The sequence below is a fragment of the Cynocephalus volans genome, chromosome 5 (assembly GCF_027409185.1).
Source record: "Cynocephalus volans isolate mCynVol1 chromosome 5, mCynVol1.pri, whole genome shotgun sequence".
In the NCBI taxonomy this organism is placed as follows: domain Eukaryota; kingdom Metazoa; phylum Chordata; class Mammalia; order Dermoptera; family Cynocephalidae; genus Cynocephalus; species Cynocephalus volans.
In genome coordinates, this window is record NC_084464.1 from 142,900,580 (window position 1) to 142,920,497 (window position 19,918).

At 40.6% G+C, this 19,918-nt stretch overlaps 1 protein-coding gene across 2 annotated transcripts in view; it reads left to right on the top strand.

The window, feature by feature from the left end:
- AIG1 (androgen induced 1) overlaps positions 1-19,918 on the top strand; it is a 241,701-nt gene that overhangs the window by 175,739 nt on the left and 46,044 nt on the right. For both annotated transcript variants that reach the window (XM_063096498.1, XM_063096499.1), the window contains exon 4: positions 10,845-10,960. In XM_063096498.1, coding sequence (XP_062952568.1) covers positions 10,845-10,960 — 116 coding nt within the window. The remainder of the gene's footprint in view (positions 1-10,844; positions 10,961-19,918) is intronic.

Consider the following 19,918-nt stretch of genomic DNA (forward strand, 5'->3'; position numbering starts at 1 on the left):
TTCAAGCACAAAGCTGTCAAATGTGAGTGTTTGCAGATGTCAGTGCAAGCATGGCAGGAATCCAGGAGGACAGATCACGGCTTAGTCACTGAAAAATACATGCCAGTGCATCCCAGCACCAGAGCATCATCGAAGCCCATAAGAAAAGTGTGTCGTGACAGTAAATCAATAACCTCTTGGAAACAATTCGGTTCTGAAATGTCCCTGATTAATTATGCCAGTGCATGCTTGGCACAGTACTTTGCTCCAGCATTAACCTAATGCTTTTTGCATGAAGCAGGATTATAACTGCTTCTCATAAGTCAAATTTGACATTTCAAATCAGGCTTTAAAGGTTTGGGTTATAGATTTTATAATGTCTTCATGTCAAACGTAATTGCTCTTATTGCTGCTAGTAGATGTTTGCCAGTCAATCAAAATAACATTTATTTTATCATAAACAAGGGTAAATGAAAACCATTTGAAATCATCTTATTTGAAGACTCAGTGAAGAGGCATCTTTAGGATCATTGGAATTTGCTGCTACACTGTATAGATAACTGTGATGAATTATAAAAGTCAATGGAAATATGTTACTATATTCACTTCAAAAAATTAATGCCTCTACATGTTTCATGAATATACAGCTTTAGCTTGGTGACATTCCCATATGAATATGTTTTGGGACCAAATAGCTCCCTTCCTTTCGCTAATAGAAAATAATAATTTTTGTCCCTTAAAGACGACTGTGTTTTTAAATTTACTTACACATTGCATTCAGGAACTTTTTAAAAATTTCCCTTAAGTCACCTGAGAAGCAGGTGAATGATATTAAAATCCTAGTTTCTTATTTTCTCAGTATTTTTTTCTACATTTCAGAGTGCTCTTAACAATGAGTTCATTTTTCTGTAGTTGCTCCCTAAACTTGTCATTTTCTCACAATCTTTAAGAAAATATGTCAATGCTTTAAATTTTACTGACTACAGGAACACAACTAAATTTCCCTCTTCCCTTGCCTTCCACTACTGCCGTCCTGCCATCACAGCCCCTTCTCTCTCCACCTGCCCCTCAAAATGCTTTCCAAATCCTTTTAAGGAGAGCGGGCCATTGAAAAGACAAGAAAGGTAGCACAAAGCTCAGAAAGAGAATGCTCCCTGGGACAGTGACTTGGGGTTACTCCCTTTCCTTCCCCTCTACCTGCGTGAGGCCCTCAGTGCCCACAGGATTTACCCTCCAACATGAGGCTAAAGACTGATCTGATATTTTGAATGTTGAAGCCATTCAACCCTCAGACCCTGGAATCTTACCACACTCAAGGGTGGGGCAATGAGAGAAGGTTTCAGGTTCCTTCTCTGAGGCACAGCCATAGGATGGAGAGTTACCCGTCCACAATAGGAAATCTTCCCCGGGCTATTCCCTCAGGTCATGGCTTCCCAGGGCTGCATAGGCTGTAGAGCATCACAGGTAAAAGGGTGGGTCAGAGGTCAAACTGCCCAGGTCTGAGCACAAATCCACCACCTTCCCGTTGGATAAACTTGAGTGACTTTCTTAGCTTCTTTGTGTCTCAGTTTCTGTAAAATGGAGTTGATAATGATAATAATAATAATAATATATACCTCAAGAGATTATTGTGAGAATTAAAAGAGTTTTAATCCATGTGATGTGCTTAGTATAGCTCCTAGCATGCATTAAATAGATCTCACAAAAATAACGATTATTTGCATGTATCGTGCAAGCCACTTCTACTATAGGATCTCATACATGCAACCCTAGTGAAGTAAGTCTTTTCTAAGATGAGGCTGCAAATTTGTATACGCCTAATTGAAATGCATTCCTAAGAACAGCAACCCAATGGGGGCGAGGATCCTTGTCTACTCTGTTCTGGGATACATTTTTTTTTTTTTTTTTCGTGACCGGCACTCAGCCAGTGAGTGCACCGGTCATTCCTATATAGGATCCGAACCCGCGGCGGGAGCGTCGCCGCGCTCCCAGCACAGCACTCTACCGAGTGCGCCACGGGCTCGGCCCTCTGGGATACATTTTAAGTACCTGAAATCGTGACTGGCACATAGTAGGAGTACAATAAGTATTTATGTTTGTTTGTTTGACAGCTAACTGGTAAGGGGATCTGAACCCTTGACCTTGCTATTATCAGTACCACACTCCAACCAAGGGAGCTAACTGGACAACCCATTAAATGAATGAACAAATGAACTAACGAGCATGGGAAACTGTCTCAGTAAAAGCACAGGTTTTGGCGTCAGGCAGATCTGAAGTCTAATTCTGGCTGCACCATTTACAAATTCTGCATTATCTTTTAACAAGTTAAAGATACTTTCTTCACTTCCTCATGTATAAAATGAAGGTGAAAATAACTGCTACATGAGGATTGTTGTGAGAATTAAATATGCTAACAGTGGGAAATGTCTAGTATAAACTCAGCATGTATGAGGAGCTCAGTAAATGACAGCTCTTATCACCGTGCCCATCAGTTAATATGGGGAAACAACACAAAAACAGGAATGAAAAAGTCACCTTTACATGTTTATCTGTCAAGTAGGTATTTGCCAAAGTTGCAGACTAGCTTTCTTTTTGTTCTGTTCTTTATGTTGTTTTCAGTATTCTGGTGCTTATTACAGTAAAGGAGGAAAGACGAGTAGAAAGGGGAAACTGTAGGGAAAGAGGCTGCCGAGAGACAGGGGAGAGGTGAGAGGCTGAGGAAGAGGCCCAGAAGAAAGTCATGGAGAATCCCCTCCTTGGTAAAAGACCAGCAGGATAGAAGAAAGGAAGGAGACAGGAGCGACTTGGCAGGTAGATCTCCCCTCTCTCTGCTCCATCCTCCATCCTGCCTCCAGCTTGATCTTTCTACTGTTAATATACAAATTTGTCTCTCTTACCTCTACAAACATTAAACTCCACAGATGAAGAATCTTGTCTTCCTACAGGACAAGTCTGTGTAAAAGCCCTCCATGATTTGACTTACGCCTGCCTCACCCACACAAACGTCACCCTCTGTACTCTTTCATGTCACGCATTGGCACCAGTCCCCTGGGTGGACTGTGCAGTGCCTGTACCCACTTTGTTTTTATCTTGGCCTTTTGAATAAATGAAACTCCTTTACCCTTTCTTCTGCTTGTCAACCCCTAATCATGCCTAAAAACACAGCTTGAATGTCTCCTGCTATGTGAAGTCTTTCCTGGACCCACCAAGCAGAGCAGATCACTCCGCCCCTAGCACCCACCATCACCGATCTGCCTGTCTGCATATATCTCATCATAGGGTAAACATTTGTTTGTCTGAGGGCAGTAATTAGAGATACTGTTCTGTGAGAACTCCAGATATTAATTGTGAAATGTTCATGGAAAACATGAATATTAGGTCACTTTAAAAATTGCTGTTACATTTTATGGTACAACATGGGTCATCTCTGGCATCCTATTCACAAAAAGAGCTTCTTAATTGGTGGCCCACAGACTGCTGGGCTGAAAAGGAAAGAGAAAATACACACCACACTACAGCCTCCTGACAGTGCCACAGACCCTCAACTCTTTGCGTGTGCCTTCATTAGGAAGATTCAGCAAGAGCTATTCACTGCCCTCGAGTCTTACTAAAAATGCTTTTAAAATGCAAAACTAATAGCCTGGTAAAACTGTGTCACTGTCCTAGTATAATTGTTCCTATGGCTCTTAGTTGGCTCTTAATTGCAAAAAGAGACATGTCTGTATTTAATGCATGACACTATTTTATTTATTTGGCCTAATTATTAAAACCATATCTTAAGAGTTGCTGGAGCTAATATTAGAATGGAATGAGTCCCAAATTTAGTATTTAGCCTGTAAAGAATTTTGGAAGTGCCTGGACAATACTGACACTCAATAAATGTTGGTTCCATCTGAACCAAACTTTTTTGACCCTGTGTCCCCTTTCTAACTTCATTTTGAATATGAGGTTGCTCCTGTATAAGGGCTTCTCTGCCTGATTGGTCAGTCAGCAGGGACAGGTATCCAGTGCCACACCCAAAAAGCACAATCAAAAAGGTTCTAGCAATTTCTGGAGAGATTCTATGTCATATTTACAGATGTCACCAAAGTAAAACAGCACCTCCGCCCTTAGGAGAGGGAGGCCCATGACAAGAGGAAGTGCCCTTTGACTTCTGGAGAAGGAAACTCTAACAGTTGAGCCTGGCAGTTTCCTGTCATTCAAAACACTAAAATATCTCTACCAGGAAGGGAGTGAGGGAAGGTGGTAAATTTTGAGCTGACCAATTAGTAAAATTAATAACGACAGTTTCAGAATAAAACGTTTTGTCAGATTTCCCAAGTTCAAAATGTAGGTGTTTTTAGAGCCCGCATCACTTTTGTTTCCAAGCTGCCAGCGCTGCCATGGGCATCTCCGTTGAAGAAAACACCTCATGCATGCGCTCTGAATTTACACCTGCCCCAAGGGGAGATCCATCCCGGTTTTGCTCATGCCCCCACCCACTGCTGCGTTCTTCTGTATTCACCAAACATTTGACTTATTTGGGGAGCACAGAAGCTCTGCCAAAGGTTAGAATCAGCCTACGTTTTGTGATTTTCCTAGTTCTGATGTTGCCCTTTCTATCATTTTAGATCATGTTTTGCTAATGCAATGGGCTTTATTTTCAAACCTGGAAATTCCTTCTTGCTTTATTTCAGAATAAAAATTTCTCTTTTTTAATCCCCTTTTATTCTGTGGGTGACTGAGAGGAAAAATAAAAAAACAAACAAAATATCCAGGCAACAATATGCAAGTTCTGTATCCTAGGGCAGTTTTCCACATTATTTTTATTTGTGATATACCTGTAAACTTGTTGAGACCTCATAGGGACTCTCCCTCGCCCCCATCCTCCCAGGCAAGTCCAGTCACATCTCTAGTCTGTAGCCTGGGTGCCCACAGGAATGCAGGTGCACACCGACACCCACACCCACATACACACACACACACATGCACACAGCCATCTTCTTATTTATGATCCAAAGTTGTTATGGGGATATTAAAAAACATGAAAGCAAGAACAAGCTCACCTGTGATTTGATGTACACATTACTTTCGGAACACTCCTAGAGGCCTGCCCTTGTCCTACCAATGCAAATAAGTGGGCATGGTGTTGCCAGCTCTGTTACCCAAGTAGACTGTTAACACCTAGCTTTGAAAAACATTCAAAAGCCAGTTTTTCTTCCAAGGAAGAAGCAATTCTTCCCTGGTATTCCTATGGTGCAGGAGCAATATTCTCCCACTGAAAAAATATCTTGGAAAGAAGGAGAAAAACCAGAGAGAAATGACTGTTGAACATAGTCTTCAAGTCTCGTTATTATTTTTTGTATTGTACCCTCTGATTACAACTATTGATTATAGAGATCTAAAGTTAATCCTGATTAATCCATCCCGTTTGCCTGACTTCATCCCATCACAGAATGTAGTTTTCATCCTTCTCCTAATCCACAGTAAAAGTTATTCTAAAACTTCTCTTTAGTTTATAGGACACCAGTTGCCATCACAGAGAGTCAAAAAGTTTTTCCCAGTAGCCAGTCCCAATTCTTCTTGTGTAGTGTATACCTGTTTCTTTAATGCTGTTAAATACCACTACATTCCTCCATCAGTACCTAAACTTCCTGTTCATCTATCTCTCCATTTTTCTAGCAAAAGAACATCCATTCATAAATCAAGTAATCTTGCAATTAGGAGGTACATTACAATTGATACGTAATCTATTTCAGTGCATCTCAGTATGTAGGCTGTAGAGCTTTGGTGGTATGCAAGATAATTTATGTGGCACAGGGACCTTGTGTTAAATAATACTGAATCACATAGTGAAAAGGTAATTTCCTCTGAATTACCTTTCAGTCCTTCTGATTCCATTTAGTAGAGTGTCCATTTCATGCTAGTGTGTCTTTCATCATCCTCTAATATTTACTTATATCTTTATTTAACACATATAGGTCAGGCCTCAGAATCAGAGCTTCTGACAGGCAAGTATATCTAAGCAAACATTTATTAAGATTAATTAATTTTCATTGTATTTGTTTTTATGGTTATCTTCCATTTATGACAAATGATATTCCGTTTATAGGAGTTTATAGAAAATTTCCCTTAAATATATTTATTTAAGAAAAAATGTGAATTGAGTAAGAAAACATTTTGTTTAAAAAATTAGGTAACATGACAAGGCCACATTATAAGTCTTGTAAATCCTGGGCATCTTGTATTCTTGGGTTCCTTCTTCCATTAATGTATATGTGTGTGTATATAAATATATATAATGTTTTACGGCTACACTGGTATAAAGATTAATTATCTTCAGTTCTGAAAGTTCATATTTTTCTTCTGATTTTAAAAGAAATTGAAACATTTTCATGGGTCCCTTTACTCATCATCGGCCCTGGCACTGTGTCTACTATACCTAATGCACAGGCCAGTCGACCCTAGTATGTATTACAGGAAAACTTATAATATTAGATCTTCATGACAGAAGTTTGAGAAGCACTAATTTAATCCAACCCCCTCATTTTACAAAGAATAATACTAAACTTCACAAATGGGCAAGAAACTGCAAGCCTCAGAGGAGGGACACAATCAGAACTAGGTCCCAGATGCCAGCTTCCTGATCTTTTCACTTAACTCCGCTGCTTTCTTCCTTTGAGCCTCTTCTCCAAAAGCCTTTTTCCCTGTCCCAGCTGCTTCAGGGTCTTCACATCATAATTAAATCATAGATCCTTCCACGAATCCAGCCCTCCACTCAGGTCTGAGGACTGCTCACTGTGGAGGTGACACCACCTCATGGATGCCCTCTGCAGGATGCCCTTTGCCTTGGGATGCCGGTCAGTTCGTGGTGATAGTCACTCTGCTCCATCTCAGGGAACCCATCCAAACCCCGTTAAGAAAAATACAAAGCTTGCAAAAGACCAAGATAGGTTTGGTCTTCCCTTTGGGGACACAATTTTTCAAATACAGCTCCTCATCAAAATTATCAACAATGGATGATCAAGCTTGGGATAGGGTAACTACTTACATCTGAGATCAGTACTTCCTAGTGCAGAGTTTATATGGTAGATAAAGGGTTTACTCCTTGGGCTGTCAATGTTTCATCTTACTTAGCACTTACAAACAAGTCAAACCTTGTTTTTAACCTAGAAACTCAGCTGCTGGGGAATTGTTCTATTGACAATCTACTACAGGGAATAGTCTAATACAATTCTTAAAAGCCTCAACTGGTGATCAGCCTTTATCTCTCTCTCTGTGTATCCAAAGTGGATCTATATCTACCTGAGAATACTGTAAGTTTTAAATGATATTTGTGTTTGGGGAAATAAAAGTAGATCATACTTGAGTCTGCTTTCAGCCGTCTGTAACTGTCGTCGTACCACTAGAAGGTTCTGACTTTATTCTAGTTGATGTTATTGTTTATTATTATTATTACATTAATAGTGTAAGTAATCTTCAACCATGCACTCCCACAGGTTTACTGATGCAAAAATTATTCATCTTTTGTATCTTTCAAAAATGTAATTCTTTATTTTTTGATGTTTTTATTTTTATTTTTTTATTTTTTATTTTTATTTATTTATTTATTTTATTTTTATTTTGTCGATATACATTGTGGCTGATTATTGTTGCCCATCACCAAAACCTGCCTCCTTCCTCCCTCCTCCCCTCCCCCCCACCGATGTCCCCTCTGCTTGTCTTATCAACTTCAAGTAATTCTTATGCAGAAAAACAGCATGGGATTTTGGAGGCAGACAGAACTGGTTTTGAATCCTCCTTCCAGACTTACTAGTTCTGTGATCTTGGGCAAGATAACTAACCCTTCTGAGCCTTTTTGTTTGTTTGTTTGTTTGTTTTTGCCTCATCTGCAGAAGAGAGTTAATAATATCCACTTAGGGTGTTGTTCTGAAGATTAAATTATCTCCACAAATATTTATTGAGTACCTTCTATGTGCTAGGCTCTTTTCTAAGTGCTGCAAATACTACCACAGTGAACAAAACATAAGATTGCCATTCTTGTGTAACTGGGGATCTTCACTGTAGTTGAATATATTCCCCCTGGTTCTTAAGACATTAAAGCAGAGTGTCGCCTGGGAGTGGATTGGAACTGGGTTTCTTGTATAGTAGTTCTATAATAATTATCCTTCTTGCTGCTGGCGATATCAAGTTATAGCTACAATGCTAATTGTTACTTAGATATTCATCAGGATGATTCATATATAAAAAGGGGTAAAAACCCCTTTTTTAATTCAAAAAATATTAGTTGTCTGTAGGGCAACATTTATATTTGCAATAAATAATTTGCACTTTATTTATTCTTGTTAATATACACTATTCATCAGTAAACATAATTTGCATCAATTTTTAGAGGGAGAGATATAAATTCTTTAGAGCATGAAAATTCTAAGTGATAAGCTATTACCTTGATATAGAAAAACCTTCTCCTGAGATTTGCCACTGGCTGAATTTACACATGCACAGGTAGCCATAACAACAACAAAAACACAAAAACACACTTTCGCAGTGGCTATGTCACTGATGGAACAAGTAGCTCCTTTTTAGCAGTGATGATGCCAACGATGAAGTGATCTAAGAAAAGATCTTTCTTTTTCAAGTAGATTTTCTGCCTGGCATCATCAGAGTGCTTCCTGAGTCCTCCAGGCATGACCTCTGATAGTCCGCAAGTAAGCTAGATAGTGATACCCAGATAACTAAACAAATTGGTTATTTGAACTGATATAAATTTATAGGAAAATGGATGATTTTCTACTCAGTTTAGAGTGATGAATGAAGATGTAGAGTTTAGACTTTTTTTTTTTTTTTTTTTCCGTGACCAGTAAGGGGATCGTAACCCTTGGCTTGGTGTTGTCCGCACAGCGCTCAGCCAGTGAGCACACCGGCCATCCCTATGTAGGATCCGAACCTGCGGCCTTGGCACTCCCAGCACCGTACTCTCCCGAGTGAGCCACGGGGTCGGCCCTAGAGTTTAGACATTTCTTAATGTTAATGAGCCCAAATTAATATTATGTCATCTTTAATCCATACAGACCTTAAAAATCAGCATTATCTTCAGTGGAAAGGTTTGATTTGCAGGTGTTTCTACGTACGATTTGATAAGACATAGCTTTATTACTAGCTATAAATTTTGATCTTACATTGTAAAACTATCATTGACATCTCAAGCTGTTGGTGAAATTCCAAGCTAATGTCATCTGAGGTGACTAGATTTTAATGAAAAACCAAGAGAATAGATCTTTAAAATGCATACTGTTTCTGTATTTGCACACCTGTACATTTTGCATAGTTCCCTTAAAAGCTAATTATACTATTTTAAAACAATAATAACAGAGAAGATAAAAGATGAGGAAATACAAAGCTACCCAACTGTGGAATCACTCACCTGACTTTCTCAGAATGCTGCACTCTAATTATTGGCACTTATCTAGAGGAAAATGTTTGAGACAAAGAATGTCCACTTTCTTAATATTTCTTACAAAATCATGTCTTCCTATTTTTTCTGTGAATATAAACAACAAGTTGCTCCCAAGAGCATGTTCACTTTGCTATCCCCAACACGTTTTTTGCCTGTGAAGGCCTACCTGCCACACCTAGTTCCATTTTGCTAAAATACTTTCTACTGTTTGAAAATCGTAACATTAAATTTCCTGCCTTTTCCTTGAATATGCAAATAATACAGCAAGAGCAGCACAAAGATTCTTTCATGGCTGTTAAAGAGGTACCAATACAGTTCAAACCTGCTGAAGCGTCAGTTTTCAGTTCTGCCATCTTTCTACCCCGAAGAAAGACTCCAGTGTTGGGAGGTAAATATATGTCCTGATCCAGTTTTATCTGAGAGGCTCTTTGTCCCTTATACTTACCCACCAAATTTCAGGGTATTTGGATCTTTGAGGGGTTTAAAATTTTGACTTTCCTTCCTCCTTACCTTATGGATGGGATAAATTTCATCTCCATCATGGTCCACTGAACATAGTATCTAGAGTAGCCCCTAGATAGGAAAAACAAAAGGAAAGTTCCACTCAGCATCTTGAGATTCTGCCTTTAAATATTATACCTAAATCCACGCACTGCTGGGACAAACTGGCACAAACTTTCTGGAAGCTAATTTGGCATTGTTTCCTGACCTGCTGCTGGTACACACATAATTTGGGATTAGGTATCAACAGCCTTAAAATCTTCATAGCCTTTGACTATAAGAAAATAATTTAACATTCAGACATAGAGTTCTATAAAAGATGTTCATCATGACATTTTTAATAAATGAAAAATTGAAGTTCTTTCACTACTAATGTCCAAGAACAGGAATTGGTTAAATAAATTTTGGTATATCCACATAATGGCATTTTAGGCAGCTGTGGTCAGGGCTGGATGTTCTAGAAGAATTTCTAAAATGACACATTGAAAACTCTCTTGTTTCAATATTGTGATAAAAATCCTAAAGAAAATTGCATGTACAGTATGATCTTAACTAAGTATAAACAATATGAACAGGGAGGAAAAAATATAGGACATATAACAAAATGTTAACAGTGGTAATTGTTATTCCTTTCTTATGTTCCAATTTTTTTCTATACATGTTTCTATGTTATTGAAATTTTCTATAACTAACATAAAATAAAATAAAATAAAATTTCAAAAATTCGGATACAGTAGAAGAACACCAGTGGAGCAACGGATGCATGACATGTTTCCGTGTCCGTTCTACCTCTTTGGCGAGCTATAGACTGCTTTCTACTGTGGCACTTTCCTAGGAATGTATGCTGTGCATTGTCCTGCTGGAGAAAAAACAACTATAGAAAGGCGATGATAAGAATCTGTGTCACCTAGTCTCTGTTCTTTTTCAGCACACGACGGTTTTGCCCTTTATATTAATCGAGATGAGGACATCGCACCATCAGTATCCCAGCAGGAGCAGTGGACTCACGGCCATATGTACCTTCTCTGTTGGCTATATATTATGGTAAGGACGGTGCCTGCTGCGCTTTCATATTGTATTAGATTTTGCACTGCTAAATTTGGGCACATATTTCATTATGGCTATAATCACTAACAGATTCACACTGCGTGCCTCATTTGGTCCAAGACCTGGGCTTTGTCTCGTTTCCCCAGATGCTTATATTTTTAGAAAGTATATGCCAAACCTCACACAACAAGAATTTGTTGAACAATCCCATGTAAGCAGTGATTCTTCCAAGGCTACATTTTTCAACTCTTTTTCAAACTAAATGTTTTTCTTGGACACCAGTTTTATTGCTTAAGGGGTTTTTTGCTTGGGATTTTTTTGTTGTTGCTTTTGTTGAGGAGTGGGGGAGTTGCAACAAACAGAAATGAGAACAGAAGAAATGACCTCTTAGAGCAGTGACCTTAAACTTAACAGGAAACAAGTAAAAATGTACATTTTCCTTAGTCCATTTAAAACCTATTTCGGCATTAGCTGTTACATATAGAATGTATTTAACTGTATTATTTTTAATTGTTGGGGTAAATAAACCACACAAAATCTCCATTTGGTCTTTTGAACACAATTAAGTCCCAAGTATGAGGTGCCAAATTGAACTGATAAAAAAGTTTTTGCAAGTTTGTTTCACATTAATTTCAGTTCTTATCATATTTTTAACACTTCAAAAGTTATTTATCTTAACTTACTGAATTTCTCTTTCTAATTCCAAGTCCTCTTTGATATATTAACACACACAGAAAAGGTCCCTCCCGCCAGTGTTTCTGCCTCTTGGGACTCTTGTTCTGAGTTCGGGCCACCATCTCCTCCTTTAAACCCAGAGGACTCGGTAACATTCCTCCGAACACTTCACAACTGTATGTAATCCTGCTCACAGCCCGGAGGTCTTTGGGAGGCCCAGTCTCCATGCAGCATTTTGCTCCAGCCAGCCTAGGAATATAAAATAAAGGTCACTACAGTACTTCACATACTTTGCACAAACAATCACATAATGCCCCAGATCTGAGCAGAAAGGGAATCTGCTGCCAAGAAGTCACATCATGTGGCTGGATCCAAGGAAACATCCAGATGACAGACCCTAGAACAAGCATGTGGTAAAGTTTATCCCATCTGCCACTCCATCAACTAGTGAAAGACCACAATGACTAGGTACTGGGGAGGAGTTTGTTTTCTTAATCATTTCCTAGGTTTTTTCCCCCACCTCAAACCTCAAGTATTGACTTTCTCTGATAGAAAAAGTCAAAATGATCAGGAGTCACAGGTGAAATGTAACTGAAGTTATGTCTTAAAAATGAATTTATGTGCTTTCTACATATGAACTCAATTTTCAAATAACTGTTGCCTTTCAGAAAAGTCAAGTAGGGCACCTACACGATTAGCAGGGATGCTACAATGTTTAAAACATAACTGGAACTGCTTTAGCACTGGTTTAAAAATGAACCTCTCAGACTTCCCCCCCACCCCAAATACAGTCTCATTACTTTGTTCTGATATTTACTTACCTGTGGGAAATGGAAGTTCTTCACTCTGGGAACTCTGGGTGCATTTCTGCAAATTTGTTTATATGCTATTAAATTTTTGTATCTTGTAGAGCCCCAGAGGTTTCAGGAACTATGTACTTTCTTTTGGCCTCTCTTCCACTGTGGTACAATCAGTCCACGTTCCAAAGAGACTCATGGGAAATACCACATAGTCTTCATTATGGACCCCCAAGATCCCTCATTAAAATGAAGCATTCAACACACTCTTCATGCCAAGTGAGGTTGCCAGCTCCGGGTGCTCTCCAGGCAGACCAGTACTTGTTTGGACATGTATTTGCATTAACCAGCGAATCCCCTCAGATTTGTTCTGAGAACACTTTCAAAGTAGACTTTTTCCTTTGGTGTCCTGCCCTGGGCATTTATAGCTATGCAAAGAGCTAAACAGTGCCCTTCACATCATGTCACATTATGTAAATCCAAGGATTTTCTTGGTTATCAAAAAGATACTGGCTTTTCCTCCATTCCAGACTATCTCAGGGCCGACATACCAATGACACAACAGGGCAAGATTTGGGATATGAAATCTTTTGGTAGCATACCAGTGTTGTAACTGGACATTCCGGAACCTCATGCCAAGATGGAAGAAAGCATACCTCTTATCACATGTTAATTATAAAATAAATACATCCTCTATACAACTGAGTATGGCTGAGCTAAGTCTATCCCTTGGAGGCTGCTGGCCAGCCTGTGTGTCTGCTTTGCTCAGGGGGCTCTAACTTGCTCTCCAGTTTCACAAATCCTTCCCCCCAACCCCCATCTATATCTGTTCTCTTCCCAGGATTGAATAGCAGAGCTGGGAAAGCGGGGGATGCCTGCACTTTTCTTCACTGACTGGTGCCCATTGAGCTTCCCACCCTCGTAGCACTATTTCCCAGACCCATCTTAGTCCTCCCCAAGCCTAGCATCAGAAAGCCATCCCAGATTTCCTTCATGACCACTTCTGCCCACCCCACCCCCTGCCATCTTTCTCTCTCCACTTGTTTGGGACACAAACATCCCCCTGTCCATTTGTGGAGAGTTCTTAATTCCTTTCCTGGACACCTCCCCTCCACTGTCATCCCCCACACATTTTTCTGCACGCTATGTGTGGGATCTCCCATAATAAATGAGAGGATCCATATTATCTCATTCTAGATACAACACAAAAGTCCCTCGGTTTCTAATGTAACAGAAATTACCAGAAATCGTAACAAGTATCATTCTTTTGAGCCCAGACACTGTGACAAATGCTTTCAATTTTGTTTTTAGTTCCCCCAAACATCCCTTTGAGATAGGCATTATCTTGCCCATTTTACAGAGAAGGAAGCTAAAGCTTAGAGAGATGACATGACTTGTCCAGGACAAGTCACTGGGCTGTCGCCAGAACTACAGTGCAAGCCCAGATGTGTGGCTGCAGAATCCTATCTCAACCCTGCCCTCCACTGTCTATTACTGTGTGAACGGTAACTCTGTGGATGAACATATTAAGTGAGTTTTTAGTTTGGTTTTGATTTGTTAGAAGCACATCAGAAACCATTTCCTGGACTGGAGTTCTGGCTCCTCCACTTAATCTTTCTGGGCCTTAACTTATTCAGATGTAAAATAAGGAGGAGTTTAGTATAGACCCCATGGCGCAGTTGTAAGGATTCAGTTATTGTACACAAAGCCATAGAACAATGCCTGGCTCACAGTAAAACGTTTCTATATTTGCTATGATCAGTTCTGAGAAGCTCCTTAACAAATAGTAGTAAGAGCACATAACGTTTTCAAGGGCTTGAGAATTTTAGTTATGTCATAGCTTCTTTCTCTTGCTTTTACTCATTCCCCTCACTTGTGCACTTTTCACTTTAAAAATCAAAAACAACTCTAAAGGACATGAAAACATCATTTTTATTGTTTTGTAAGTACATAAAAGAACTACCAGGGACTCTTACAGGAGAGCTGGGGAAAACAGGGTTTTAAGATTACAGGATCCTGACTGCTGTCACCCTCTAGTTGACACATGATACTAGAGAAGATGTCTTTCCTCCCTGGGCTGCCCCCTGGCCCCCAGCACCTCTTGTCCTTGTCTCCCTGCAGGGCTGCTGCTGCTCACTGCTCTGCTTTTCAATCTGCAGGACGCATTAAGAGGAAACCTCCCAGACCCTAGGAAATTTACATCCCCGAGGGTTCAACACTGCCTCTCCTCTGTCCTGAAGAGTCTTCTTCCAGCCCCTGGCCACTCCTCCGTCCCATGGTGGTTTCTCATTCAATCAGAGCCCACATGAGATCTCGGCAGCCATGCAAAATACATGCTGACTGCTAAATGCAAGACAGGGTCAGGAGCAAGTAGGCATTAGTGAACAGGAGAAAATGCATCCTGGGAGTTTCTTATGGATAAATATTTCTTGTTACTGCTATGAGCTTATTTAAAGCAAAATAAAGATTCTGTTGTTTCAGGTCTCTAATGGTTTTAGATAAATTCCATATTCCAAATGTCTTTACCCTAAATATGTTCACTGAATAACTTTCCAACACAGAAAATAAAAGTAAAATCAGGGTGAAGTATGATACAATCTTAAATTGTCTCAGTATCAGAATTCTGGCTCCCACCAAATTTGATTCTCAGCCATGCAATTGTGTGTTTTTTGTTTTTTGGTTTTTTTTGTTGTTGAAACTTTTCTGTATTTTCTCAAATTTCTGCTGGAAACATACATTATTTCTTTTCACATATTTTTAAGCATGGGAAGAAAATCTCAAAAATAAGAATGTACTTAAATTAAAAATTTGGGGGAAGAATTTTTAGCCATGAGCAAGTAAAATTTTTAGCATAAAATTTGTACCCTCTTTACTAAGAAGCTGAAGTTTAAGACCACACTGAAGTCCTCCCATTTAACTGGATGCTTCTTCACCAGTTAAACAAATCTGGGCAATATGCAGTTGTTCTTTGACCAATAGATAACATTTTCCTCTCTTCAGCTTGAATCTTTCACTCCACCAATAACTGCTTGTCCTGTGACTTCCATGTCTGTAATAGTCATGAAAGTTTTTCTTATCTTCTAGCGTAGTTGAACTGAGCCCAAGCTGAAAGGCTAAGGTGATAAGTCCCTCATTCTAAAGAGAGTTACCTTTCTTGGAGCTTTTAAGAGACAGCAGCAGACTCTGCTCCCTTTCCCATCACCACAGCTGTCCCCACTCTTTGCCCATCCTCCCTACCCTCCTGCCTCAACCTGGCTAAGGAAGAGGGAGAGGGTCTTTGCAGTCTTGAATTTGGGGTCTGGGGAAGACATTAGGGAAGGAAGTGCCTCCCCACACTCACCAAAGCCAAGTGTGTGAGAGGCTCCAAGAGAATCCCTAATAAGTATTGGGGGTGAGGCAGAAATCTCATTTAGGGAGCACACTTGTTAACCTTTCTGATGCCTCCTACCTGAGCAAGGAAAAGAGCATTGGAAGGACATGGCAGGGTAGAGGGAGGGGCAATTGTAGAGCAGCCTGTGATCCTATCACTGTATGTTTCAAAGACGGATGAGTTTCATGTGGAACTGGTTTGACATAGAGGAAGGGAGCTAGGCTTGAGATGTCTTGATGGTGGCCCAACCAAGAAGGACAGCCCCTGGGCAAGTATTTCCCAGCAATAAGAAGTCATGGAGTGTGCTACCATAAGAAGGAGCTAAGGGGTATAGAAGAGTCGAGCTGGAACCAGCCAGATCCCCCAAATAAGGAAATTCTGCAGGAGAGAAGCTCTTCAGAGATCCCTGCAAACTTCTCATATATGCACCTCTTGCAAAAGTGAGTATCTGGACTTCAGCCTCACATCACTGACCAGTGGGAGAAGCAAAGCCCCTCCCACTCAAGGCTCCCGCAGTAAGCCTGGTGTGCTCAAGGAAAACAGAAGGCCAGCGTGTTGGAGCAGAGTGAGGGGAAAACTGAATGGAGACTCCTGGGGTGGAGGGAGGATCATGTTTGCCTTGTTGGCCATTGTAAGGACTTTGTCCTTAATTCAGAATGAAATTGGGAGTCACTGTAAGGTTCAAACAGAGAATTGACATGATCTGAGACATTTTTAATGTATCACTTTGGCTACTGTGTTGAGAATGGATTGGAGGCATGGATGGAATAGAGAGAAGAGATGAGAAGCTATAGAAATCATTTTGGTGAGAGACCAGTGGCTTGGACCCAGGTGTTAGAAATGACCATGTGAAACTAGTGGGATTCTGGATACATTCTGAGGGTAGAGTCGACAGGATTTCCTGACCATTTAGGGAATTAATCTCCAGATTCAGCCCCCTTAATAATTTTTAACCTTGATATAGAAAGCATCTCCTCCGATGGTGTCCACATCCTAATCCTCAGAACCTGTGAGTATGTTACCTTGAATGGTACATGGCAAAAGGGATTTGCAGTTGTGATTAAGTTAAGGACCTTGTGTTGATGAAATTAGTCTGCATTATCCAGGTGGACCAGTCTAATTACATGAGTCTTTAAAAGTGGAGAATATTGGGCCAGCCCGTGGCTCACTCGGGAGAGTGTGGTGCTGATAACACCAAGGCCACGGGTTCGGATCCCATATAGGGATGGCCGGTTGCTCACTGGCTGAGCGTGGTGCTGACAACACCAAGTCAAGGGTTAAGATCCCCTTACCGGTCATCTTTAAAAATAAATAAATAAATAAATAAAAGTGGAGAACCTTTCCCAACTGGAGTCAGAGCGAGACATGACTATTGAGGAACAGTTAGAGAGATGAGATGCGAAAATGACCCAAACTGCCACTGCTGGCTTTGAAGATAGAGGAAGGGGCTATGACCAAGGAACATGGGCCACTTCTAGAAGCTGGAAAAGGTAAAGAAACAGATTGTCCCCTAGAGCCTCCAGAAAAGAATGCAGCCTGCTGATATCTCGATTTTAGCTCAGTGAGACCTATGTAAGACTTCTAACCCACAGAATTGTGAGATCGATTTGTGTTGTTTTGAAGCACTAAGTTTGTGGTGATGTGTTATAGCAGCAATAGAAGGCTAATACAAGGGGTCTTCAAAAAGTTCAGGGAAAGATTCATATTATCATTTAATTCTATTTTTTCATGAACTTTTAAAAATACTATCATACTCTTGAGTGAATCATTTAATCTCTATGGGCCTCAGTTTCCCCATCTGAAAAAAAGAGAATAATTGCTGTGAGAATCAGACACATGGGTAATTGGCACTCAGGACAGTAGCCATTGTTGTTCTGTTTATGCTCTAAGAATGCTCAGGCCGTAGGGAGCCTAAACCCAGCTGCTTTCTGCAAGTTTCTTCACTCATGAGCCTTACTCAGGGAAGTCCACATCTTTGAAGTCAGACGCTCCTTGTTTAGTTCTCCTCTTCCTAAGGTCTGAGCAAATTACTTATCCTCTCTTAGCCTCATTTTTACCATCTTTAAAATGGGAAAGACTGCCTGCCTCACAGAGTCATGAAGATGAATGAGCACATATGAATGAGCTCAGGAAAGGAGAGTATCTTTCCTTCCTCCTGGACCACAAAAATCCTGAATGTCTGCAGAGTCTTGATAAGAAAGGCTTTTTCTCTCTCTTTTTTCCCCACCACCCTTATTTTATTTTCATTTTATCCTCTGATCTTCTTATGGGTTTTAGTGCTACTTCATGGGACATGTGTCTCCTCCTAACTTCTTAAGAATGCTGGAGAGTTTTCTGAAATTTTCTTATGGTTCATATATTGTTATTTCCAGAGCTCTGCTGTTCCCCTGAGAATCGAGAATGTCATTGCTTTCCCATCGTTCCAATGCGTGTATTCCTATAAGCACTTTGCTTAGAGTGCATTAATGTTTTCTCATCTTGTAATGAGGAGAGGTCTATCTGGACAATTCACGGTTTGACATCAGAGAGTGTGGCTTGCACTCAGACTCTCAGAGTGTCCACCTGGGTGTTGGTCAAGTTCATTTCTGAGATCTGCATCGGAACAGAAAAGGCTATGCATATGATCCATCTCAATTCCAGTATTTCTTCTGAGTTTCATCTTCTCCTACCCCCAACAGCTGGTTCTGAGACATTCTAAGAGTATGTGAGGGACTAGGATCCCCCATATGCTATTAACTTGTCACATGTCCAAATCACTGTATATGTGGTTATGACCCTTCCCATGCTCCCCAACTTCCCTGCAACCTTTATTTCCCCCAAGTCTGCTAGTGTCTCCAGTCTGATGCTGCTTGTGTCCTTGATGCTACTTGGCAATTTTACCAAGCGTTTCTCCTGCCATCTCTGTCCACCAGCACCTCACTCTTCCCCTGTCTCTCAGTCGATGGCCTAGCCTTTTATTTCTCAGAGAAAATAAAAGACTTTAAACAGGGACTTAGATTTCCTCCTGCAAATGCCCTTGCTGCACCCATCCTTTGCTCGCCCCCTATTACAATGGTGTGAGTCTCTATACCATGTCCCCTCCAGCTCTCCTGGGACCTCATCCATTGATTGTGTTCATTCTCCTGAACTTCAGTCTCATGCCTGGATCCTCCCAATCCGTATTTGAGCACACTCTAGTCCTCGTCTCCACCTCAGAAGTGCTCATCTAGGATCACCCCCCTTATACTTGTGTGCCTAACTGCGACCCTGTCTCCCCACCCACAGCCCATTTTCTCCAGAGAGTTGTCTACACTGTCTCTACTCCCATTTATACACTCCAAAGACAAGGTAGCATATCACTTCAGAGAATGGGTTTATGAGCCAGACTGCCTGAGCCTGAATTCTGCTTCTGCCATATGACATCGGACAAGTCTCTCAACCGTTCTGTGCCTTAGTTTCCTCATCTGTAGAGTAGGATAGTAATAGTACCTACCCCGTAAGGCTGTTGTGATCATTAAAGTCATATTAATCTTTAGTATAGGTAAAGCATGTAGGACAGAACCAAGCACAGAGTAAGTACTAGGGTAATGTTATTAACCCATTCCGATGTGGCTTAAGCTTTCATTACTTTAGCAAAACATTTGCTGCTGTCACCAGTGACTAATATTTTGCTGAATTCATGGAATGCTTTGTAGACCTCTCAATTGACATTTCAGCAGTTTCAATATTAAAACATCCTCCTTTCCTGAAATACTCTCTTGCCCTGACTTAGGTGAAATAACCATCTCCCTATCTTCCCCCCAGTTCTCAAGATGATCTCTCTCAGCTTCTGGGCTCTTCCCACTCTACCCAAACCTCGGTGGTGGAGGTCTTCAGAGCTCAGTCCCAGGTCCTCTTGTTTTCCTACCTACTCTCACTAGGCAAACCCATTCACTCCGTGTTTGCAATACCTCAGTCCCAGATCTCCAGTCCAGACCTCTCTCCTGAGCCGACTCCATATCTACTGACTTAGCAACTGCAAACCAACCTCATGCCATAGCAGATTTCCCCATCCCAATCCCAAGCCTGCATCCCCCTGTCATTGTCACCAGTCATTCACGCCAGAAATATATGAGCCATCCTACTACAGACAGT